General features: G+C 40.6%; 1 protein-coding gene across 1 annotated transcript in view; it reads left to right on the forward strand.

Moving 5' to 3' along the window:
* The window catches only part of CNTNAP2 (contactin associated protein 2), a 2,300,337-nt gene that overhangs the window by 2,042,301 nt on the left and 231,653 nt on the right, over positions 1 to 26,383 (forward strand). Inside the window, exon 18 of the mRNA XM_063815738.1 lies at positions 6,584 to 6,820. Within this exon, the coding sequence (XP_063671808.1) occupies positions 6,584 to 6,820 (237 nt within the window). The remainder of the gene's footprint in view (positions 1 to 6,583; positions 6,821 to 26,383) is intronic.

The following is a 26,383-nucleotide window of genomic DNA, read 5'->3' on the forward strand; positions in this document are numbered from 1 at the left end:
GCTCACACGCCATGAGCGGGGAAGCCAACACATAGAAGTAGATCTTTGTGACCACAGTTCATGCTTTCCTCATCCCTGCTTGCTGCCTCCCATACATCAAATTGTGCCTGGCATCATCGTGCGGCTATTTGTGATCACATTGGGATGAACCTGCAGGCAAGAAGCATGTCCTCATCATCATTTTAGAAATGGCTTTCCTGACGCCTTTCACTCATGAACTGATCATGCAATGGCTTTGCTCTTCTGAGCATCCTGCAACCGCTCTCATCTCACGCCTCCTTCCCTTCCAACGAGCCTCCCCTACTTGCAGGATGGCACCCCCTTACCTCTTTTCCTGGAGCCCTCTCTCCATGGACAAGCTCATGATCCCCTTTCTGTCACTTCCTCAGTGGGGCCTATCCTAACCACCCTACTTAAAATTGCAGCCTCCCCCACCCCACTCCAACTCTGGATCCCAGCTAACCCTGCTGACTTTTTTCTCCATAGTGGTTACCACCTTCTAACACACAGTATATTTTATTTTCTTATTGAGTTTGTTGTTAAATTTCTCTTTCTGCCTGCAAGAATATAAGCTCTGCAAGAACAGAGACTTTTGTGTGTTTTGCTTCAATACTATGAAGCAGACAAACAAAACATCTAAAACAAGGCCTGGCTCATAGTAGGCGTGAAATAAATATTTTTTGAATGAATAAATTAGATTTTATGTGTGTGGGCTTTAGTGTGATTCCTTCTATGGTGAATTAGTGGCCAGTCTCTTTGGGCAAAAGTGCTCAGGGACCCAACTTAGCTCTTTAGAAAACTATTAAGTTCTGAATTTGAGGACAGTGTATTTTTTTTATAATTCCTCTTGATCATTGTTTTTGCCCTTTTTGTTTAATTTAATAGCCGATTATTTTGTCCCAATCTTCTGTGCATTTTACAGTTGTATTATTCATTATGGGTAGTTCCAGCATTTTCATAATTAATCTTTAATTGCAATACTTGCAAAGCATTTCACAAGAAAAAAATGATTTACAAATTAAACCCACATCTCACCTTGGATAATTATCACAGGTCTGACTAATGTGCGTGAAGCCCTTGCATGGCAGGGGGCTCTCTACAATGACAATGTGTTGATTTTCTAATTAACAAAGGTTAAGTAGCATTTTTGCTTGAAGACCTATAATTTAAACTTATGACGTTTGTCACCAAGAAAGATTTCTACAGAGCGCATAAGTGGAACTCAAATAATTTTCACTGATTCTAGTGCATTAATGTCTTTTACATAATATATAATGACCGTTTTCAGGACAGAAGATTTTTCTTCATATTGACTAGATCAGGAAAAGTACCTTCTAGCTCACTGTCCCATTTAAATAAATCAGGGACTACCTAAGCAAGAAAAGAGCCTAATTTATTTAGTTTTCCTTTATAGAGCGAAAAATGGCATTTCACTCACCTGCTTTATAAATTATGAAGAGGGAGGACAAAACTTTTTATTTATTTATTTATTTAGAGACAGCGTTTCTTTCTTTTTTGCCCAGGCTGGAGTGCAATGGCATGATCTCGGCTCACTGCAACCTCTGCCTCCCAGGTTCATGCCTTTCTTCTGCCTCAGCCTCCCAAGCAGCTGGGATTACAGGTGCATGCCACCACGCCTGGCTAATTTTGTATTTTCAGTAGAGAAGGGATTTCACCATGCTGGCCAGGCTGGTCTCAAACTCCTGACCTCAGATGATCTGCCCGCCTTGGCCTCCCAAAGTGCTGGGATTACAGGTGTGAGCAAAACTTTACTTAATGAACACAACAAATACAAACTAGACTACAGTCATATGTTACACCCAGTTAAAAGAGGGAGAAAAAAAAAAGTCAGACATCGGTGCAAAGAAAGAAAAAGCAAGCAAGGAAGAGATTTAATAGAATTTGAGAGTGTTTACTGAAATTCAGAAAAAAAGACACAGGCCCAGAGGGAGAGCCTGTGAACCGTGAGCCAGAGTAATTCAGAGCTGGAAGGAGTCACAGACACCATCTAGTTCAGCCTCCTTTATCTGTGGATGGGGAAACCGATGCTGAGAGAGACTATGTAATTTGATGAAAGCCACACAACTGAGTAGAAACAGTTGATGATCCTGAGAAGGAAAGATCCACAAACACAAGTGCAGGAAGAGAGATGGATCCATGTAGAACCTAAGAAGTCCAAAGACCCAAGAATCAAGACAGAAGCAGAGGGAGAAAACTCTGCCCCACTAAATCCTTTCTGAAATGAACCCTGTATATATAAATAATTAAGTATCCATGAATAGATCTAAATATCTGCCTTAATGATATAATAAAAATATGATTTACTCTAGATTTATTTGCTCTGCCGATTGACCCTTTGAAAAATATCTCCATTCTCAATCATTAAAAAGTCAGGAAACAACAGGTGCTGGAGAGGATGTGGAGAAATAGGAACACTTTTACACTGTTGGTGGGACTGTAAACTAGTTCAACCATTGTGGAAGTCAGTGTGGCAATGCCTCAGGGATCTAGAACTAGAAATACCATTTGACCCAGCCATCCCATTACTGGGTATATACCCAAAGGTTTATAAATCATGCTGCTATAAAGACACATGCACACGTATGTTTATTGCGGCACTATTCACAATAGCAAAGACTTGGAACCAAGCCAAATGTCCAACAATGATAGACTGGATTAAGAAAATGTGGCACATATACACCATGGAATACTACGCAGCCATAAAAAATGATGATTTCCTGTCCTTTCTAGGGACATGGATGAAGCTGGAAACCATCATTCTCAGCAAACTGTTGCAAGGACGAAAAACCAAACACCGCATGTTCTCACTCATAGGTGGGAATTGAACAATGAGAACACATGGACACAGGAAGGGGAACATCACACACCGGGGCCTGTTGTGGGGTGGGGGGAGGGGGGAGGGATAGCATTAGGAGATATACCTAATGTTAAATGACAAGTTAATGGGTGCAGCACACCAACATGGCACATGTATACATATGTAACTTACCTGCACGTTGTGCACATGTACCCTAAAACTTAAAGTATAATTTAAAAAAAAGAAAAATATCTCCATTCTTCATCGTGTTAATATTCAGAGTCTTTTCAAACTCTCAATCATTGCTGAAGATCCATGAAATACCAATTGTTTCCAAATTAAAATACATCCCAGATAGACAAAAGGTTAACATGTGGAGAGAAGCAAAATCACAAAAATGTTAGAAGAAAATATGGTTGAATAATCATATTATTTTGTATTATAGAAGGTCTTTATAAGCCTCTGACCAAAGGCAGGAATCACACAAATAAGACAGGTGGGTGTGACTACAAAAACATGCAAAACTTTCATCGGGAAAAAGAAACACCATAGAGAAGTCAAAAGACACAAACTGGAAAGATACAGCTGCAATAAAGAGTTATTTATAACCAAGAGTTAAAGCTCATATTGTTATTAATCAATAAGAAATATATTCTCTTGTATTCCCAGCAAAAAGCGAAGAACACAAAGAAACAAAAAATAAGAAAAGGGAAAACATTAAAATTACTCAGCTCACAGTATTTGAGGCGATGCAGATTTAAACAGTGAATCCTTTTTGCCCCCGTCAAGCAGACTGGCATGAATACAAAAAGGCACTGACCAATATTAGAATTGTGTGGAGAAGATGATAATCTCATACCCTACTGGTGAATTAGAAGTTGGTAAATTCTTCTTAGAAGAAAATATATTTCAAGTGCCTTTAAAATGTATATGCCCTTCATCCTAGCAATTAGACTTAAAAGTATGATTAACTAATTTTAAAGAATGAATTCTAAGGAAAAACTGGACGACAAGTGTGCAAAGGTTTTCATAAAGATTATATTATTATAGTATCATATAAAATGGAAAATTTAAAAAACTTAAAAGTCCACAGGTGGTGCAAGAGCGAAATAAGTGATAGTGCATTCACAGAATAGGATGCTATGCAGATACTAAGCAAGATGTTCTCGTTGTACATTTATTGCTTGGAAAATGTTGCAAAGGCTGGGCACGGTGGCTCACACCTGTAATCCCAGCACTTTGGGAGGCCAAGGCGGGCAGATCACGAGGTCAGGAGTTCGAGACCAGCCTGGTTAACATGGTGAAACCCCATCTCTACTAAAAATACAAAAATTAGCTGAGTGTGGTGGTGTGTGCCTGTAGTCCCAGCTACTGGGGAGGCTGAGGCAAGAGAATTGCTTGAACCCGGGAGGCGGAGGTTGCAGTGAGCTGAGATCATGCCACTGCACTCCAGCCTAAACAATAGAGTGAAAATCCGCCTCCAAAAAAAAAAGTTTCATGATATGTTAACTGCAAAAAGCAAGTTTCAAAACAATGTGTATATTATGATTCCATTTCTTCCTTTTTATTTACACATAGTATGTTCATAGAAAAATGAAAAAGGCTGTTCCCTAAAAGTGAAAGTAGTTAAATCTGAGTAGCGTAACAGAATCTGTTTTGTATTCTGCTTCTCAGTACATTTATAGTGACCACAATGACTATTACATTGATCACCAGGCAGAAAGAGATGGGGAGATCTAAAAATGATTTCTACATTTTAGCATATTTTGATAGAATATAAAATTGTCTTAATTGACTAGTGATAAAAAATTTTTAAGGCCAGACATTTATTTAATAAAATGTGTTTTGGAAAGCCCTTATTGCAAGGACGAAAGCCATAATGGCTAAAATAATAGAAGCCAAATTGAAATTCTAACACACAAGGTGTAACTAGAGGGTTGAAATTCTTCCAAATCAGGCAAAGGCCCTCATTCTCTTCAGCGTAGAGGTGTGAAGCCCAGTTGACAAACAGATGGCAGAATGGGAAATCCTTCAAAGTAGTTGTTTTTAATAACTTCTTTTGCCATCTACTATCTCATAGCTTTGATCAAAAAAGGCACTGGACTCTCTTCACTTCTCTATTCCAATATTTTAGAAGAAATCAAATACTCCCAAGGGTGTCATGATTAAAACCAATGTGTCACCCAGTGAGAGAACTGCAAGGCTTGGGTTTGCAGAGATGGTACAGCAACTCATTTGCCACTTCACTGATGGGGTTTTGCAGGCATAAGCAGATGCTAATTCATCTCTGCCACTAAAGCCTTTGATATTCCAGTCCTGTCTGACGAATCTACTGGCGTTTATAACTTTTCTTAAGATAATAGAGTAAGTGATCAGAATCAATCCCCAGCCTACTGATCTTACCTGAATTCCAGTAACCCTACTGACTGCTCCATGTTTAAAGACCTCCAAATCTACATCTCAGAAACATGTACATCTATGAGGCCCCTGACTGGAAAGTTCTTCTCGGTATTAAGTGGTCTACACAGAACAGGGCTTAAGACAAATAAACCCTGTTTGTTGCCTTAGTAATAAGACAGATGTGATACAGTTGCCACTCAGGAACTATGAGTCCTTGAGTAAACTTCTTAACTTCTCCAAGCCTTAGTTTCTCCATCTGTACAATGGGAATAATGCAAATAATATCTACTTTGATAAGTTGTTGTGAGGACCAGGTGAATAGCATATACAAGGCACTGTATATAGAGTGCCTAGTATGTAGCCCTCAATGAAGGAGAAACTTGGGTTTTATTTTTATTAACAGTATTTTCTTCTCTAAATGCTCATCACCTATTTCTTTCAACAGTTTTACCTACTATTCATTTTAGATTAGTTTCCAGAAAAGTTGTACTCTAAGATGCAAGCATATATATAAATTTGAGTTCCTCCTTTTATACCAGCTGCTTTAAAAAGATTATAGCTAAGAATACTATAGACACAATTAAATCCATTTGTGATAGAATGTTTCAATGAATCTTTCTATGAAATTTCTTGGGAATATTTTAATATTTTCATGCTCATGAACCTCAGTCCAACTCTATAACTTACTCCAAAAATCACAGTGAACGTGCTCATTGTGCTATATGTCGTGTAATGACATTTAGACAAAAGCAATGAAATCTGATCTAACCTAGCAATAAATGTGGTATAGCTGATTTCTGTGTAAAGTTATCAGTTCCAACTTCCAGCTACCCCAGACAAGGAGCCCTGGGTAGTCTTGACATGAACTTAAAAGCAAAGCATCTCTTGAGACAAGAACCAAGACCTACAATCACATTTCAAACGGATTTATGTCTTCCAACTAATTGACTTGTTAACTATGCTAATACATTCATGTCTCTGCCTTTGTATTTTTTCAATGAGTAATGCTACAGAACTCGATGTTGTGAGATTAAAGAGCAAAGAATCTAGAGATTTCTGTAAACGCTTTTTCTATGGGAAACCAGATTAGACTTCCAACACAGCTGATATAATTTTTGTGCCTCTCCAAATATTTTATTTCTGTAGGAAACGTGTTGCTTCTCAGAAGATGGCTCTTTTAATTAGGCCTTATAGCCTGCAGGGAGAAAAGCTTCAACTTTCTCTATTTAGATAGGACCAACTTGATAGTGACAATACTAGATGCGCTATGCAGTCTCATCTCCTACCACAGTTGTTCAAAATATGAAGAATTAAGCAATAGCAGAGGTTATTCCCTCTGAACTCTGTGCCTTCTGTCATTCCCAGGTGGTGCTGGGGGCCAGCAGGGCTTCCTGGGCTGCATCCGCTCCTTGAGGATGAATGGGGTGACACTTGACCTGGAGGAAAGAGCAAAGGTCACATCTGGGTTCATATCCGGATGCTCGGGCCATTGCACCAGCTATGGAACAAACTGTGAAAACGGAGGAAAATGCCTAGAGAGATACCACGGTTACTCCTGCGATTGCTCTAATACTGCATATGATGGAACATTTTGCAACAAAGGTAAGGTGGAACCCATTTCCAGAGCCACTTTTGCGTGTCTTTTTAAGCCCAAATCATCTATTTAATGATTTTTCATATGTAAACAAGTGTACCTTATTCTGAGGTTAAGATGATCAGAATTTTTCTCTCAACTTAGGTAGGAATTTTCCAACCAAAATCATTTCCTAATCATTTTTGTTTGATAAAATGAGAGAAGCTCTGTGTATGGTGCAGAATTTCTTCCAGATTCTAGCAAATTATTCACTGCCTGAAACACTACAAAGGCAGTCTCATACATCTTAATGGTGAGTGATAAAATAGGTGGCCTTCAAAAGGGGACTCAGGCCTGACCCTCCCACGTTAGGATCTCCAATAGATCAATTGATCAGTCAATTTCTATAGTGAATCAGCCAGTGCACCCCAGTGGTCTTGATGCCCCCACCCCCTGCAGTTGCTAAGAGACTGGATTCAAGCTACACTCACCAGAAAGCTCCTCTGGTCAGTCATTAACATCATTATTATTACTCTTACTCAGGACGCCTTTGAGTGGCTCTCAGCCTAAGCTAAACTGCGGAAATGCTGAAAAACCACATTTAATTGGTCAGCTTAGAGCATCTGTTATTACTTGGTTATTTTAGTCTTGAATAATTCCTTTAATCCCCAGTAGATTCCGCAGAGCCAATGAGCAGAGTACAAGAGCCCAATGCATATGCATATTATCATTTGAACTATACCGTGTGATCCTGCATGACCAGAAGAAGAAATTGACTCAACGGGTCTGTGGCTTAATTTCCCATATATAAATGAGGGATGAAGAGAGGAGGAGCCGGTGCTTTTCCTAAGCTACAGTTGAAATGCGTGTAAATCACTCTTCTCTTTCTAAATGAATGTATAGCATATGGGTAAAGTTTTCTGTGAACGGTTGGTGCATCTCTTAATAAGAAGCTTTACATAAGTAGCCTATTCAGACTCTGATGAATACATGGAGGATTGTTTACACTGGCATTATTCACACAAGATGCCACACACAGAAGGAGGAATTGTTCCATAACATTCTCTGTACATCCAGGCTACTGTCTGGCAGCGCTATAATATGAGCATACAAATTAGGCCAGACAGGGTATGAAAAATGAGCATGAGACAACAACAAAGGTGGAAAGGAACGCCATTGCAGAATAATACCATAGCACATTAACAGTGCTATTACAGTGCGTTTTTCTGTTCAGAACAACATGGTTCCATGATTTTCCTGTGGCACACAATGGAATGGGCCTGCAGAACACATTAATTTTGCACTTGTAGAAATGACAGTCTTGCAATTACCATTCATTGTGCTTGATGCGAATTTAATGCAGTCGTTTCCTTGCCAAAGTAATGTCTGAATGCAATCAAGTAAGCACTAATGCCTGCAAGATTCCACTACATAAGTACCAATTTAAAGAAAATCACCATCCCTTTATTTTTGGAGAGTTAGGTTAAACACAGTAGCTCACGCAAAACCTCTGGAGGTTAACAGGCAATAGTCATGAATAGAAAGGCAGGGGCATATCCTCTCCAGTTTAGCCCACATTGCAGATAAAGTGAAATGAAGCCTGTGTGTTGCCTCTGACATTATTTCAACATGTTTACACAAAAGACATCTAAATATTTCCTTATTATCAGTTTAGCAGAATGAGTTTTCATTTGATTCAATTAGTGACTTTAACCAAAAAATTTAAATAGAAGACTGCAAAACATATTTGGAAATCATTTATGAGCATCCTTCTGAGTCAAGTACCTCCTTGACTTGGTAGAATGACGGTGGAACTGTTTCAGAGGAATCCCACAGCTGTCCAGGAAAGCTTTGTCTGCACTGAGGCAAGCTCCATCAGGGACTGGAAGGATCTCCCAGCCTGATGCTGCCTCTGCTCTGGACCTCACTCTCCAGGTAACCTGGTGCCTGCACAGCAGTTCCTGTGACCCCCCACCTCAGGCTGGTGCTTCAGCCAAACAGCTCAGCCTCTACAAAGAGCTTTGGCATTGGCCGAAGAATGAGCTCCATGCAAGGCCTTCTCTGGCCTTCCTTTGGGAGTATAGGTCTATGCTTGCAGATGTGGAAAACATCGCTAATATTTTGCCAAGTGAATGAAGCAAGGCCCAACCTACCACACACAGCCGGATTACGTGTTTATACAAAATAAAACATGCACACACGCAGAGATGAGGCAAACAAACTGTGAGAATACACGCCAAAATATTAACTGTGGTTATTTTTTGCAGGAGGATAAAAATACTAGTATTTTTTCTTATTTTATTTTGCTTTAAGTTCTGCGATACATGTGCAGAACATGCAGGTTTGTTACATAAGCATACGTGTGCCATGGGGTTTGCCGCACCTATCAACCCGTCATCTAGGTTTTAAGCCCCATATACATTAGGTATGTGTCCTAATGCTCTCTCTCCCCTTGCCGCCAACCCCCCAACAGACCCCTGTGTGTGATGTTCCCCTCCCTGTGTCCATGTGTTCTCACCGTTCAGCTACCACTTATGAGTGAGAACATGTGGTGTTTGGTTTTCTGTTCCTGTGTTAGTTTGCTGAGAATGATGGCCTGTAGCTTCATCCATGACCCTGCAAAAGACATGAACTCATTCTTTTTACAGCTGCATAGTATTCCATGTTGTATATGTGCCACATTTTCTTTATCCAGTCTATCATTGATGGGCATTTGGGATGGTTCTAAGTCTTTGCTGTGTAAATAGTGCTGCAATAAACATACGTGTGCAGGTTTCTTATTTTGTTTTTGCTTAGCTACATTTTCCAGTCTTCGCACAATGATGTATTTCCTCTAACATCATTATTTTTTCTTCTTTGGAAAAATAATAGTAGGAAGCCAAGTTCTTACCCCAGACATTTGAGGGATAACTATCTCTGGTCATAAAATATCTAGCTATTTATTAGATATTATTGGACCGTCTAGTTGTACTTTCTGGAATGGAGAAGCATGGTCAGGTGAAAATTTTATGTAATTATATTGTCCTTGAAAATCTCAATACATTTAACAATACATTTGTTAAATCTCAATACATTTAGCAGAACTCATTTTCCACAAGCAGCTGAAGAGATCACCCTTCAGATGGGCACCGGAGGAAGGGCTGCCTTGTTGGGGTCAGGTTGCATGAAAATAAAAACCTTAAGACACTAGTCTCACACTCAGCTATGTGAGAGGCTCACACTAGGACAGGCTTGGGACCCAAAATAGCCCAGGTCATAAAATAGCCCAGGGGGACAGATAAGCTAAGTCTCACCCCTGTATATTATTAGCCCATCCAGGAGAATGGTGGGCAGACAGCCCATACTGTTTGAATTCTGTTTTTCTCTCCTCTCCTTCTCCCCCTCCTCCCCATCCTCCTTATCATCCTCCTCTTCTTCCCTTCTCTTCCTCCTTCCTTCTCCGTTCACCATAAGCACACTCTTTATTTCTACATCAATCCTGTCTCTGTCTCTGTCTCTCCATATTCCATACCTACTTTCCCTCTCTCCCTTTCTTTTGCTGGAGTGTACAGTTGAATATGTAAGTGAAATTACCGTGTCTTGTCACTTTGTTGAACTAGGAAGACAGGGCTGGATTTGAGTAGGTTCCTCATGATCATCTCTTCTGCTTTGTAGATGATGCACTGATACTCACTATTCCGCACTAGTCAAAACCATACAAGAAGGGGACTTCCTCTAACCTCTTATCCAAAACCCTTTTTTCTTTTCTTTCTTTCTTTTTCTTTTTTTTTTTTGAGATGGAGTTTCCCTCTTGTCGCCCAGACTGGAGTGCAGTGGCACAATCTCGGCTCACTGCAACCTCTGCCTCCCAGGTTCAAGTGATTCTTCTGCCTCAGCCCCCCGAGTAGCTGGGATTACAGGCACCCATCACCACGTCCAGCTAATTTTTTATTTTTAGTACAGACGGTTTCAACATGTTGGCCAGGTTAGTCTCGAACTCCTGACCTCAGGTGATCTGCCTGCCTCAGCCTCCCAAAGTGCTGGGATTACAGGCATGAGCCACAACACCCAGCCCAGAGCCCTTTTTCAAAGAGATGCCTAAAGATTTGACCACCAGTTAAAGTGTTAGCTCTCCCAGGGCTACTTGAATCTTTAGTAGGAGTGCTGACTGGGGAATATTTCATGGTTTGGAGATAGCACAAGGGCATTGTGGAAACCCTACAACTAGACCATGCAGGCAGTCTCCTCATCTGTCGGCAGATAACTGAGCAGCATCCCATCTTCTCAGCACGTTCATCAATGAGGAGCAGTTTAACTCAATGGAGGTAGGTCCCTTCCAATGCAGAATTCCTTGGCACCCCATCGGCTGAGGCTGAGGGGAGAATCATCCCGGACTACATGGAAGGTTTAATTGTGGGTCTGTCATCCCCAGGATTATTGGGGACCGAATGGATAGTTGCTTGGTCATGCCAAAGATAGTTTTCTAACATTAAAACTGCTCCTTCTTGGAGAGTCAGATCCCAAAACACTCAAGAATTCTATAATTATCAATGTCACTTTTATTACTAACCAGAAACTAGAGACATAATTTGCAGTACACTCTCTGTGTGTCTTCTCTGTGTGTTTAAGCAAGAGAGAAAATAACATACCTATAGTAGAGGCAGCAATTTCTGTGTTTACTTTTCATGGTTGAATGCCATAGTAGATTGAATAGTGTCCCCCAAAATTCATGTCCACCTAGGACTTCAGAATACAACGTTGTTTGGAAGTAGGGTCCTTGCAGATGTGATTATGTTAAGTTGAGGTCATACTAGGAGGTTGGCCCTAAATCCAATGACTGTGTCTTCATAGGAAGAGGAGGGGGCACAGAGGTACTCACAGACATAGAAGGAAAGCCATGTGAAGGCAGAGGCAGAGATCAGAGTTACACTGCCCCAAGCCAAGGAATTCCTGAGGCTACCAGAGGCTAGAAGAGTGAAGGAAAGATTCTTCCCTAGAGTTTTTGAAGAAGCGTAGCCCTGAGAACACCTTGCTTTCAGACTTCTGGCTTCCTAGGAAAATAATACAAGTACGAAGAAAAACCTACCATCTTCTTAATTCTTGCTCTTAACAAGGATAGCAGCTGGTATTTATTGAGAACTTGTCTGCTAGGCAGTGTGCTAAGCTTTCTAATTGTGTTAGCATCGTTTAATCCTCACCACAACCTGGTGAAATGGTTGCTATTACTAGTGCTCCCATTGTACCAAGAAGGGGATGGTTGTAGTAGCCTGCCCCAAGGTTCACATATTAGTAAGAGGCAAGACTCCCTTTCCTTTCATTTTGTAGCAACTAAAAGCATAGCCTCTAGTCTTAAAGCTTTTTGATTATTGTGATTGAGTAAAAAGAAATTAGAATATTACTGGATGCAGAATTTATCATAAAAAATAGGATACAAGAATTGAACAGACACTCTTTTTTTTTGCCACATCTAGGTGTAAGGTTTATTCATTTATTGACTCTTATTGAGCAAACATTCATTGAACACCTAATGTGCCCAGAAGTCTTGAATGTATAGTCGAATCTGACTACACTGAAATTTCCAAAGCATTTTAATGGTTTACAGATACAAAATCAGGCAAGTCTAGAATATATGATAGGAATACATGTGAATTGGATATCACCCAGGCTGCTGAAAACAGTTCTTCGTTATGATCCTTTCACCGAGCCAAGTTAAGCAAGAACTTATCATCAAGAGACACAAAGATATCTCCAAATTCACTCATCTGCACTTTTTTTAACTATAAAAATGTTCATGTTCATATGCCAAAACAGGACTGCAGTTGAAAAATACATTTCTTTAATCACTCTGAAACCATTTTCTGAGTTAGGGAGTTCTGTTTTCTTCTCAAACATTCATTTGTTTATTGCTTAGATAAAACTTGAAGAATAAAAGTCACAGGATTACTGAGTGACCAAGATTTGAATAGTCATTCAATCATTGCAGTGTTTCCATCATTTACAGTCACACAAATAATGTGCCACCCTCCCTGTGTTCCAGCTAAGTCTCCTATTCTCCCTATGAGTATTGTGAAGTTAGCTAATATTTTATAATCTGTATTATTAAGATGGTAGAAGAAATTGTTTATAGCAAATTCAAGTCTCAACCTATAAGATGATGATGGAATTAGATGTCAGTTTGAATCCATCTTTCTCACATACCTGTTATGTAACCTTAGGAAAATTGTTTGTCACTGAGCCTTATCTTCAGGAATACATAGTAACTACCTCTTAAGGATACCTTGAAAATCACACAGAATAATGTGAATGAATTTCCACATGGAGGACCTGGCACACAGCAGTCCAACAGCAAATGTCCTTTTCATTCTTAGCAGCTCTTTGCTTTTCGGTTTGTGTTTTTGTTTTTACTTAATTCATGTTGTCCTTTAATCCTTCCCTAATAGCTTTAAATGTCAAATGCCTAACTGGCATTATTTCGGTGATCCTTGAGTACTGGATTGTCATTTCGGTACTTCAGGAGCAGTGGCAGTGTCCTAAAATGTCATTTCTACTTAATTTTGGTCACAGTAAAAGTATTCTGAAGCCCTGAAGGGCTGAGAAGTATGCAGAGATTCTGGAAGATGCAACTGGAAACCACACCCACCATATCGGACTGGTTTTGTCAATAGCGCAAGTCTTGGAGCAATGTATCCAGTCCTTTCAAGAACCAAGTTGGGTCACCTTGGTAACTCCTGCATCCCTTCCTGACTCAAGGCCCAACAGGAGACAAGAAAGCACTGATTAGCCGGGCACACTGGCTCACACCTGAATCCCAGCACTCTGAGAGGCCAAGGTGGGAAGATCATGCGAGCCCAGGAGTTCAAGACCAGCCTGGGCAACATAGTGAGACCTTGTCTCTACAGAAAAACAAAATAAGCCAGGTGTGGTGGCACATGCCTGCAGTCCCAGCTACTTGGGAGGCTGAGATGGGAGGATTGCTTGAGCTCAGGAGGTCAAGGCTTCAATCAGCTGAGATTGTGCCACTGCACTTTAGCCTGGGCAACAGAGCAAGACTGAGGAAAGAAAGACAGAGGGAGAGAGAGAGAGAGAGGGAGGGAGAGAGGGAAAGAGGGAGAGAGAGGGAGGGAGAGAGGGAAAGAGGGAGAGAGAGGGAGAGAGGGAGAGAGAGGGAGGGAGAGAGGGAAAGAGGGAGAGAGAGGGAGAGAGGCGGGGTGCAGGGGAGAGAGAGGGAGGGAGGGAAGGAAGGAAGGAGAGAAAGAGAAAGAGTGAGAAAGAGAGCAAGAGAGAGAAGAGAAAGAAAGGGAAAGAAAGATAAGGGAGGAGAAAGAGGGACAGAAAGAAGGAGGAGGAGAGAAGGAAGGAAGGAGAGAGAGAGAAGGAGAGAAAGAGAAGAAAAGAAAAGAAAGGTCACAGACTCCTTTTTGCTCCAAGAGACCTCAGGCTCAAGTCCACGTTATACCTCTAAGGAAGAGAGGATTTTCCACTTGCCTCCTAGAGAAACATTTCTTGTTGGATGTGAGGTAGTGGGTTTGCCAAAAGTGGTTGGAAGACTGAACAAATTCTGTTCCACAGCTCTCAGTATGAAACAGGGACCAGAGTAAATGCATGGTCTACCCTTTTAGAGCAGGTTGGAGAGAAAATTAATTAATACAAAATATATAAACAAATAGGGAGAAAAGGAAGAGAAATGTTGGAAGTATGCATCTTAGAATTTCACCCCTATGTGAAATCAGCTAAGCTGTTAGTGACAATGGCCATTTTTCCTCAGGTCTACCTACCCAGTCTTAATAATCCCAGCTTGGAAGACACTTCCACATCAGTAGGGAGAGAAACTTTTCACAGGCTTCTTTTTCATTTTCAGTTGGAGCAGGAGGTTTGACAGATTTGGAAGAAGGCCCAAAGGAACAAGAATAGAACCCTTTTTTTTCTTTTCTTCTTAGAGAATTATTCAAGCAGAGAAAATATCCCTTCTCTCTTAATGTATTTCTTAAATCTTCAGACCTTAGGATGCAATTTAAAAGTATCATGGTAACTGTGATGGTTAATTTTAAGTGTCAACTTGACTGGATTAAGATTACCTAGTGTTCCATAGGGAGCAGGTCTATGCCAGCCTACCTCCAAAGGCCAAGGCTGCTGAGAGGCCAAAGAAAGAGTCTGACAAAGCCAGTTTCTCAGAAGAAAAAAAAAACAAATTGAATAGGGACTTACCAACAGAAGTCACGTCTCTGGTATCTGCAAGATGAGATGGTGGATTCCTTTACCTCCTCAGACCCAGGGCCTATATACCATAGAGAAAGGGTCTACATGCTTCAGAAGGAAGTTACCCTAGAGCAGAATTTGCAGTAAACAGTAGATAAGGTAGAAAACTTAGTGGCATTCTGCAACTGGGTTATTCAGAAGCCAACATGGTGCATTAGCATCCAAGAAGGAGCTGCTTTAGCCCCTACACCTAGAAATCTGTAAAGCATTACTTTGAGGTGTGTCTGTGAGGCTGTTTCCAGAGAACATTAGCATGTGGGTCTGAGTGGATGAGGTGGGGAAGAGCTACCCTCAATGTGGGAAGGCATTATCCTGTCTTCTAGGGGCTGCAGAGAACAAAAACAGAGAAAAGGTGGTAGTGTCTATCTATCTACTAGAGATGAGATATACTGTTTTTGGGCAACTCCAGGCTCCCTAGCCTTTGGGCTCCAGAACTTATACCAGATTCTCATGCTTTTGAGCTTGGGCTAAGAGTTACACCATTGGCTTCTTTTGTTCTGAGGCCTTTGGACTTGGACTGAGCCACACCACTGGCACCCCAGGGTCTCCACCATGTAGAGGATGTATCATGGGACTTCTCAGCCTCCACAATTGCACGAGCCAATTCCCCTAAGAAATCCCCTCTCGTATGTCTATATCTATATAGTCTGTTGATTATGTCCCTCTAGAGAACCCTAATACCATAACACATGAAAATAATCTGCTTAAAAGCTTAAAAAATAAAGAGAGAAGGAAGAGCCAAAAAGTCAGAAAATATTTATGGATGAAAATCCGTAAGTGGACAGAAGTCCACAAATATGTATGGAAAAAGAAAATAATTTTGACTTAATTCAGAAAAGTCAAAGCTGCAGAGATAGCTGCCAACTTTAAGTGGCTTTGTTATAGAATTTTGTGGTGGTAAAATAACATTCCCCCTAGCCTGAGGTTCTCTTTGGGGTCCCAGATATTTGAGAAAACCTGGCCAATTAACTTTCTTAGAGAAAGAGATTTAAAAATTCAGTGGGGAAAAAGTAAGTCCTCCGTAAACTGTTCTAAATCTAATACAGGACAAAGTGTTCGGATTTGGCTTTGGTTGTAGGATAAATAACTTTTTTTTCAAGTGTGTGCCCTTTCTTTTTTTTTTTTTTTTTGAGACGGAGTCTCGCACTGTCACCCAGGCTGGAGTTCAGTGGCACAAATTCAGCTCACTGCAAGCTCCGACTCCCAGGTTCACGCCATTCTCCTGCCTCAGCCTCCCGAGTAGCTGGGACTACAGGCGCCTGCCACCACGCCAGGCTAAATTTTTGTATTTTTAGTAGAGACGGGGTTTCACCATGTTGGCCAGGATGGTCTCGATCTCCTGACCTCGTGATCCACCCGCCTCGGCCTCCCAAAGTGCTGGGATTACAGGCGTGAGCCACCGCGCCTGGCCAAGTGTGTGCCCTTTTCTAATCCCCACCAGTGTGGGGACACAGCTGAATTTTTTTTCCTGAGTGTTTTATTTGTGTATGTTGTTGAGTGTTTTTATTTCCTGTTCTTCAGCAATGATCAGAACTCTAAATAATGTGAAGTTCACAGAAATAACACTCTTTATCTTTTCCCACATATTAGCTCCATGACTTGAGCTGAAACTCTATACATTTCTTTTCTTTTGTGAGCCAAAAAGGAACTGGTCTGATAAATTGTCCTGAGGGTTTTGCTTTTAGATTGCTCACATGTTTGGCTGCCCTGCAAGCAGGTCCATTCACCAACGTCCACGCTGCCCTTGAGTACTCCATCACATCTATGGGCCATGAAGACCTGCCTCTGACATGCAATTTCTTCACTCCACAACCGTTTGCGCGCTTATCATTTCCAACAGGCAGCTCTGGCCTTAGCAACTGGGCTCATTCCAGGCATTCCTTGGCTACAGGAAATTTACTTTCTTAAATAATCAAGCCTGAGACTATAATGCTATAGCCTACCCATTTTATAGATCAACCTGGCTTTGAACTCACTCACATATTTTTACCTCTATTAATTCCAACTGGTTATAACAGTGTTTGATTTAGATAAATAGGCATTTTATTTTTTTCTGGTTAAAACCAAATCCTGAGAAAACAAATTATGAAGAGCCAGCTGCTCTCTCTGAGCCATCCTTTTCTTGGCATTTTAAATGTATTACCTTCATTTTCTCAAGAGGAGTGGGCACAGGATATAGTGAAATGTTCAACTTGACTAACAATACTTTCTAGCTACTCTTCCAAGGGATATGTTTACTAAATATAAGGTGGCTTTTACAGTATTCAAGTTCTATAAGGCAAAGACTCTCAATTAAATTAAATTATTGGCAGTACAATTTAACATCCTACATTCTGTGTGAATGAAGTAATTTCAAGCAGTTTGATCATTAATAATAATTGTATTCCTTCCTATACACTGAGCACAAGTTTAGTGAAATACGGGAACATGTACAGAGAGCCTGCTGTGGGGGAAGCAGTGGATTGCCAGCAAGGAAGGACAGGATGAATAAGACTAGGCTGGGAATGCAATGGAGGGGATAGAACCAACTGCAGCATACAGGGAAACAAGCCAGAAGGCCGAGTGAGAGACCCCCATGGACACCCACGCTGAAGGTTCTACTGGGAGGGCTGCCTTCAAAGTCTTGTCCAAGGACAGCACGGCAGATAGTGGTGGGTTGCACCTAATTCTGAGGGCGTAATTTGGGTTAAGGGAGAAGACTCTTTGGAAAACATACATCATTAAAGCCTAAAGCCTAAAGACAAAAGTTTTAAAGCATCTCAATTTTTTTTAAATTGTCTTTGAAATAATACAATTGATATTTACAAGAAATACTTATTTGCTTTTTGTGTGTGTGTGTGTGTGTGTGTGAGGCAGGCTTTGAGCTTTGTTGCCCTAGCTGGAGTGCAGTGGTGCAATGATGGCTCACTGCAGCCTCGACCTCCTGGGCTCAAGTGATCCTCCCACCTTGGCCCCCAGAGTAGCTGGGACTACAGGCATGTGCTACCATACCCTGCTAAGTTTTTAATTTTTTGTAGAAACAGGGTCTCACTGTGTTGCCCAGGCTGGTCTCAAACTCCTGGCATCAGGGTATGCTCCCACCTCAGCCTCCCAAAGAGCTGGGATTACAGTCATGAGCCACCATGCCCAGCCTACTTATTTGCTTTTAATATTACAAAATTGAATTGCTTTAGACATTAATAGTGGACAAAATATTTTAGGAGTTAGATTAGCTTAACTATTTTTCAAATTATATTCCACCAGCCAAAAATATTTCATGGGGCTTTGCCTTCTTTAATTTCTAATATGAAAACAGTAGGGAATTTTTTCCATTTTTCAAAAATTTATTCTAATAATTAATATGATTTTCTCAAAATACACGTCTCCTTGCAGTTTTTTCCCTTACTCCCACCTCCAGATAATTTTATATGAACCTAATGGACACCTTCCCCTTGAGTATTTCTGCCTTAAAGATAACTTTAAAGATACAACTTCAAAGATAGATCAACAAATTGATATGTAAACCAGGCACGGTGGCTCATGCCTGTTAATTCCAGCATTTTGGGAGGCTGAGGCAGGATTGTTTGAGCCCAAGAGTTTGAGACCAGCTTGGGTAACACAGTGAGACCCCATCTCTACAAAAAAAAATAAATATCTAAAAATAAATTGACATGTAAATAAGTTTATCTTTGCTTTTTGTTAAAAGAGGTCTTCTAAAAACTTGCTTTTATCAACTTTAACATTACTAAATTTTATTTTAGTATTCTGAAGTTTAGACCTTAACTAATGCAAATTTGCTTACTTTAGACTAGTACAAATGACTTATGATTTACCTGTGCCAGTAGCCAATCTCACTTTCTGTGCTTCTCCCTAGGGAGTTGGGTCAAGTATAGCTTACAGAGAAATACCAAATTCTAGCCCTTATGTGAATCATTTCTCAGCAATCCTCAAAGGCACCAAAATGTCCTTTCACATCTTCTATTTCTTTCCATCCTGGATTTATGACCAGAAACACAGACAACACTATTCTAAACTAATTTTGTTTAAAGAAAGGGGAAATTTGTACTTTTTGAGTTTATCCCAATTAAAGAGGGAAGCTTATATTATATAGAACAGTGGAACAAGAGTAACTTGAATTCCAATTTCAACATTATTAAAAACCAAAGTGAACAATCCTAACTAGGCATTCTGTTTCTTTATAAATTGCACTAATTATATAAAATTCATTATTCACAAGGCTGTGAGGATCAAATGAGCTGATGGATGTGAAAGTGCTTTGAAAAGCATTAATGTTATAAAATGCAAATTATTATTAAGTTTATTAATCACTGAGTCAGTGAAAGCCTCTTTAGTGAGAATCCTGCAAAATATAAACCATTATCTTTCAAGAGCTGCTAGGAAATCCTAGACAGAACTTTTCTATCTGTGTTGTTAGTGTTGCCATAACCAACAGCAAAACTTTTCCCTTTCAATTGTTGACATTAGTGCTCACCCGTCTCTCTGTACAGCACTGAAATGCGTTATCCAGAAGCTCCGTGCTCACAACAATCCAGCAAGACTTTAGACCTCAGAGTTATACTAGTTCATGACAGGCAGTACTGTATTCATAGTCAGCCAACCCTTGAATGCATGGCCCTGATTAAATTCCTGTCTCTGTCATGGAATTGGCATGAGTCATTTGGCCTGGAACATCATTAAAGCAGCAAACACACTTGAGATTAAATAAGAATGGATTCTAAAACATCCTCTTGAGGTTGTTATTGAGATCATTAGCAAATCATGTTGGTTCCTTGAGTATCTTATAGAGTTTCAAGAAATAAAAAGCAACTGCTACATTGTAGAAAGTACATCTAAAATTTTCCTCTTATCCCAAGTGATTGACAGTCTCTCTGCATCCTCTGCCCCGTTACTAAGGATGACAACTCCTGTTCAGATGAATGAGTCCAGATTTTTCTCATGTCTAAGCCAAATGCAACCCAAATATTTGAACAAGTCCATTGCTAGTCACTTTTTAGTTTTCAGAGATGAATAAAGCTATAAGTAAAATGCTTTCTAAAGCTTTACTATTGAAGTAATTTGATTTAAATCCCTTTTTTTTTTTTTTTTTTTTTTTTGAGACGGAGTCTCGCTCTGTCGCCCAGGCTGGAGTGCAGTGGCGCGATCTCTGCTCAGTGCAAGCTCCGCCTCCCGGGTTCACGCCATTCTCCTGCCTCAGCCTCCCGAGTAGCTGGGACTACAGGCGCCCGCTACCACGCCCGGCTAATTTTTTGTATTTTTAGTAGAGACGGGGTTTCACCGTGTTAGCCAGGATGGTCTCGATCTCCTGACCTCGTGATCCGCCCGCCTTGGCCTCCCAAAGTGCTGGGATTACAGGCGTGAGCCACCGCGCCCGTCCTTAAATCCCTTTTAAATAGGTCTATTTTAGCCTGTTGACTTTTATATTTCCTTAATAAATGTCTCTTATAAAGGAATCTTGTAAATTCAGTTAAAAATATAAATTAAGTCATGTAAGTCAAATTACAGCAGTAGATCAAGTTATAAATTGAAACAAGTTTATAATCCCCCTCCTCTATTAACTAAGTTAAAATGTTATCTTCTGTGGCCTCATACAACAACCTCCTGAATCGTAAACCACCTGTGGTTATGACAAACACTTAATAACTTCTTTAAAAATATCAAGGACTATTCCAAAAGACTTTTATTTCTGTTAGTACAATGAATTTATGATTACTCAGACTTTCAGCTTTTGCGCTAACATTCAAATGTCATTGGGTTACTTATTCCAACACTTCTTCTATTAATATAGATGGTTAAAAGTTCAGGAAGCCCCTTTTGTCACGAAATCAAAGTATGTCATGGTTGAAAGGAGTATTTCATTCATTCATATTCAACTGACATTTTATTAAACATTTCCTGTTATGCCAGGCACTGAACTAAGTGTGTTCACATAGTTTACCTTATTTAATCATCACAACAACATTCAGGCATTGATATGATCACCTTTATTTACAAAATGAAGAAACAGAGACTTCTAGAGGTTAAGTTTATCATCCAAAATCACATTGCTAGTAAATGGCAGATTGAGATTGGAATCCTAGGTCCCTGACTCCAAGCCTAGTGTTTTTTCCACCATATACACTAGCATGATGTCCTCTTTATAACACACTCACTGGATCAGATCCAAGTTGTGTTCATGGAGAGCTCGGGACCACATGAGGCAGCCCTCTTCCTATTTGAGCATTTCGGACAACTGGAAAGATTTCCCTCATCCTGAACCATCATCTCTATTAAAGATGGAGAATGTCTCCATGAAGAAACAGTGGGTGTCTGGCTCTGGGTTCAAATTCCTGTGCCTGTAAGAACTCAGAAACACCTATGCACCTTCAAAATCCCCAACTCTGCGGAGACAAGGAAGAGCACCTGGCCTAAGTTTGACACAAAAGGGGTATTTAATAGCTGATTCATTCTTTACGCTTTTGTTTCCTTTACCAAAGTCTCAATGGACCTTAAAACTGACATGCTGACACATGGTCCGTGGTCCAATTTGCCATGGCTATTCTCCCAATGCCCCAGGAGGCCTTGAAAGATATTGGCCTTGCTTGTTGTCCAATGTAGAATGGCAAATTAATGAGTTCCTTGGATACCAGATAATACAGCTTGCCCGGTGTGTCTTCTTTCTATCTTATCACCCTGATGACCCAGGGCAGGCCTAAGTCCTAAAAGTTCTGAAGAAGTTTCCCTGCTTTCTTTGCCTTTCTTTCTGAGGCCCTCTCTGTGTGGTTGAGCAAGGAAACATACACACACACACACACACACACACACACACACACACAGAAAAATAGAGCCAGGTGTGAGCTGGACCTGTCGGTTTCTAACGATAAGTCTTAGATAACAAGATAATTCTTTGTGTTTTTTAGGGCGCCACCCACATACCGTATCCATGCTTTTGTGTTAATAGCAGGGACTTCTCTTTCTGAATATATGAGGAGAGGAATAAAACAAGGGACGTGACCAAATAAATTCTTCTGACATGAGAGACCACTTTAGATTGCCTTATTACAAAGAAGGTGATTTGCAGGGTAAACACAGGCCATGCCCTGTAAGTTTTCTTATTGATGAAATTCATGCTTTGAATTACTGATTGATGGCTGCTGAAGGATGGCAATTTCTCTGTTCCAGTCTGGAGACTGCACTACGTAAAATGAGCTTCTGATGATGGAAATTCTAAAATCCAAACAAAACATGGAAACAATTTTTTAAAACTCGACATCTGTTTCTATGAGGAGCTAGGAGGGTGGATGCAATTGGTCAGCTCCAGCTGTTTCCTTGCTTTTATTGCACAGTTGTTACAAAGAGGAATTCAGTGTACAGCTATGAGCTTCAGGCCGCTCAAGCTACTGCATTACACTACATGGCCATACTCTGATCCCAACGTGAGCTTTTTTTCCTCTAGCCAAAGGATAATGTAAAAATTTTGACACAAATAAAATATTTATCCTCTAGGCATGAGTAAAGGAATTCACAAATCAGGACATAGCTTGCAAGCATACAAGAGTATGCTTGAGCAGGCCCCTCTTTTTAATAAAAATCAACCGTATGAATAAAAAGCTGCCCTGCCCCAACTTCACCCCCTACCCATCACAGACCACACCACCACCCCACCATCCCCGCATACATGCGTGCACACACGTGCACACACACACACACAAAGCCACCCACTACCATTGCAGCAGGGAATCACTGATTTTTTTAAATTAAACTTTTAGAGAACCCATAAGTTTAGATGGAAAAAATCGTGGGAGAGTAGGAATAGTTTAAGGAATGTGCTTGGAGACCAGCCACTCTTCACCCAAAATGATTTCATTTGAAATTCCTGACTTGTTCCCTTTCTGTCCTGCCTAATAGAATAATAATTCTATTAGGCCATTCTATTCTATTAGAGCATCATTTGAATCAGTAGGAGTGGGTCTGGGAGGATGGTAATACCATCTCTTTAATACCTCAATGTGGACGGAATTGAAATGGCCAAGTCCTTACCCAGAAGAGCTGTCCTGAAGAAGGAGCATTGAGTTTGAAGGGAGGAGCCAGGTGTAATTTAGGAGTGGGGAAGACACTGGACAAGCTTTGAGGAGATGATAGTTAAGATGACTTCCATGAAAACAGAGAGCTGAAGCCTGTTAGTAACAGACTGGAAGGAAGAAAGATACTCTTTTCTTTGCTGATCTTGCCTAAAGCCAGCAGGTCTGCACTGGCAAAAAGAGAGGAAACTGTCTTTCTCTCCCCTCTGGCAGTTTCTCTTGCTACTAAGATCCAGAATCCAAGCTAATGGCATTAGTGCTATAATTTGGTTTCACTATTAAATAACCTTTAGTTATTGATCCATGTTAGAATTTTGTACTGTTGGAAAATGTATTCTGAGTTCCTAAAATCAATTTATATTATTATAATATATGTACCGTACTATCATTATGTACATAGTATTAGCATATATAGCATTTCATTCCCTTGAAACCACTTGGTCTTCGTACCCATCACTTAAAAATACTGCTTCATATTATTCCACCCAGTGGGTTTAACAAAATTTATTTAACCTAAATATTTCACAATAGGGAAATGGCAATTTCAATTTCTGTTCTTAAAATTGTTTCCAATTTTTTTATTGTAAATAATACTGCAGTAAATGATTTTTGCAAGTGGCATTTCAATATTTTACATTATTTATTGAGGATGGATTGCCAGATATGGAGAGGTAGAGTTAGAGGATATAAAATGCTTAGGTTTTTCATGTACAAAGCTAGTGAGATTTTCTAAACACAGTGCCAAAGTACATGCAGTATACACTGAGAATGCCTTGTTCTCTGAACACTACCAGCAATGTTTTTCTTTTTTTATTTTTATGAAGATAATATGCTAAAATGGTAACCTATTTGCCTTTACTTCCTCCAAAATCCCTAGAAAAGGATTTCAAAATTTTTTTGAAGGTAAGAGTCAATCTAAACAAAGAGGACAGGAGAGGACAGCAACATTTAGAAAGATGGCAAGCAAATGGAGGAATAACACACTTAGTAGACAAAGGGAGGCCAATCCCTAAGCTGGTTGAGGGAGAAGCTCAAGAGCAGGCAATTATAAAAGGGCAGTTCCTTTTGTAAGGAACCAACTCCTGCAATTACTGCATTAACTCATTCATGAAGGTGGAACCCTCTGGGTCAGGCTCTGGTGAGGGCCCTCTTCTGGGTGGCAGAAGCTCAAGGGCATGGCTCCTCTTCTCTTTGCCCTTCTGCCATGGGATGATACAACAAGAGGGCTCTCACAAGACGACATCCCCTTGATCTTGAACTTCCCAGTCTCCAGAACCACAGCCAAGACATTTCTGTTCATTGTAAATTATCTGCGGTATTCTATTATAGCAGCACAAAATGGACTGAGACAGGCTGCTATAGCGGACTGCCATAGCAGTCTCTGTTGCACTAGAAGGCTCAGAAATGGGTAGCCCCTGGCACCTCAGAAAGATAGACTTAAAAACGGAAGGATCAGCTAAAAATTTCTATATGAAGACAATCTTCTCCTCACTCTTGCAGCTGGGTAACTGCCCCAGAGCCATATAAGGCAGAAGACCCAAGATTTAGTGTCTGGAGGGGCTTCTTTTATCTCTTGAAGATTTGGAAGATAGTGTTTTCCAAGGACGGCTGCCACAAAAGCTCTCCTGACACCTGTGCTTCCAGAGCCAAGTGACTGCTCCATCAAGACGTGATATCTAGTTTTCCTCTCCAAGAATCTGGACAGCCTTGGGACTTGCTTAAGTCAACAGAATGTGGCAGAAATTATGCTGCCTGACTTCCAAAGCTAGGTTATAGAGCCAAGGTGACACGTGCCTTGGGGACTGGACCATGCACATTGGAGCACTGATTGCCCAGGAAAGCAGTCAACTGCCCTGAGGCCACCATGAGGCACTAGGTTACGTGGATCAGACACATGGAAAAGCTTTGAGATGACCTAAGGAGGTAGAGAGAGGCCAAATTTCTGATTCACAGAAACCATTAGAGATAATGAAATAATTGTTGTCGTTTTAAACCAGCAAGTTTGGGGAGCAATCTGTTAGGTAGCAATAAGGACTGGAACAGAGAAGATGAATAATAGTTTTTTGGTTTTCCAAAAGAACTTACTCTCCAAGTATTATCTTTGTTTTTGCTAAATCCTTTGTATTAGTCAAGGCTCTTTAGAGAGACAGAATCAAGAGGAGATATATGCCTATATCTATATCTCTATATATGAAAGGAGATTTATTTGGGGAATTGGCACATGCAATTATGGCAGAAGTCCCACAGTCGGCCGTCTGCAACCTGGAGAACCAGGGAAGCCAGCAGCATGGCTCAGTCCAAGTCTTAAGGCCACAGAACTAGGGAAGCCGATAGTGTAGCTCTCAGTGGGAGGCTGGAGGCCTCAGACACTGGGGGGCCACTGGTACAAGTTCTGTAGTACAAATACTGGAGAACCCAGAGTTCTGATGCCAAGGGCAGGAGATGTCCCAGCCCTAGGGGAGAGAGAGAGAGACAGAGAGAAAGAGAGAGAGAGAGAGAGGGAGCAAAAAAAGAAAAATAAAAGAAAAAAACATGCATTCAAATCATTTTGTAACTCCTAATTATTAGGACTGATAATAAAAGAAGATTCCAGATTCCAGACCTAGAGAGCAACCAGTACAGACTGAAGAAGGAAGATGAAGAGCTCCCTGGGGACTATCTTTGTCTTTAGTCTCTTTGGGCTGTGCTAAGGATTGAATGTGTCCCCCAAAAAGCATGCACTAGAAATGTAATCTTCAATGCAGAAGTGTTGGGAGGTGAGGCCTAATGGGAGATGTTTAAGTCGTGAGGACTCCACCCTCCTGAATGGATTAATGCTGTAATTGCAGGAGTCAATTCCTTATAAAAGAACAAGTCTGGTCCCCTTTTGTGCACTCTTGCTCTCTCTCTCTCCCTCTCCTCTTTCCTCTGTCTTCTCCCTCTCTCTGTGTCCTCTTCTCTTTGTCCTTCTGCCATGGGATGTTCAACAAGAAGGCTCTCACAAGATGCCATCCCCTTGATCTTGAGCTTCCCAGCTTCCAGAACCATAGTCACATATCTCTGTTCATTATACATTATCTGCAGTATTCTGTGATAGCAGTGCCAAATAGACTGGGACAGGTTGCTATAGCATACTGCCATAGACTGGGTGGCTTCCAAAACAAACATTAATTTCTCACATTTCTAGAGGCTGGCAGTCTGAGATCAGCGTTCCAGCATGGTCAGGTGCTGATGAGGGCCCTCTTCTGGATTGCAGGCTGCTGACTTGTTGTTTCTTCATATGGCAGAAGGAGAGTTCAGAGAGCTCTCTGGGTCTCTTTT

The sequence above is a fragment of the Pan troglodytes genome, chromosome 6 (assembly GCF_028858775.2).
Source record: "Pan troglodytes isolate AG18354 chromosome 6, NHGRI_mPanTro3-v2.0_pri, whole genome shotgun sequence".
Taxonomy (NCBI): Eukaryota; Metazoa; Chordata; class Mammalia; order Primates; family Hominidae; genus Pan; species Pan troglodytes.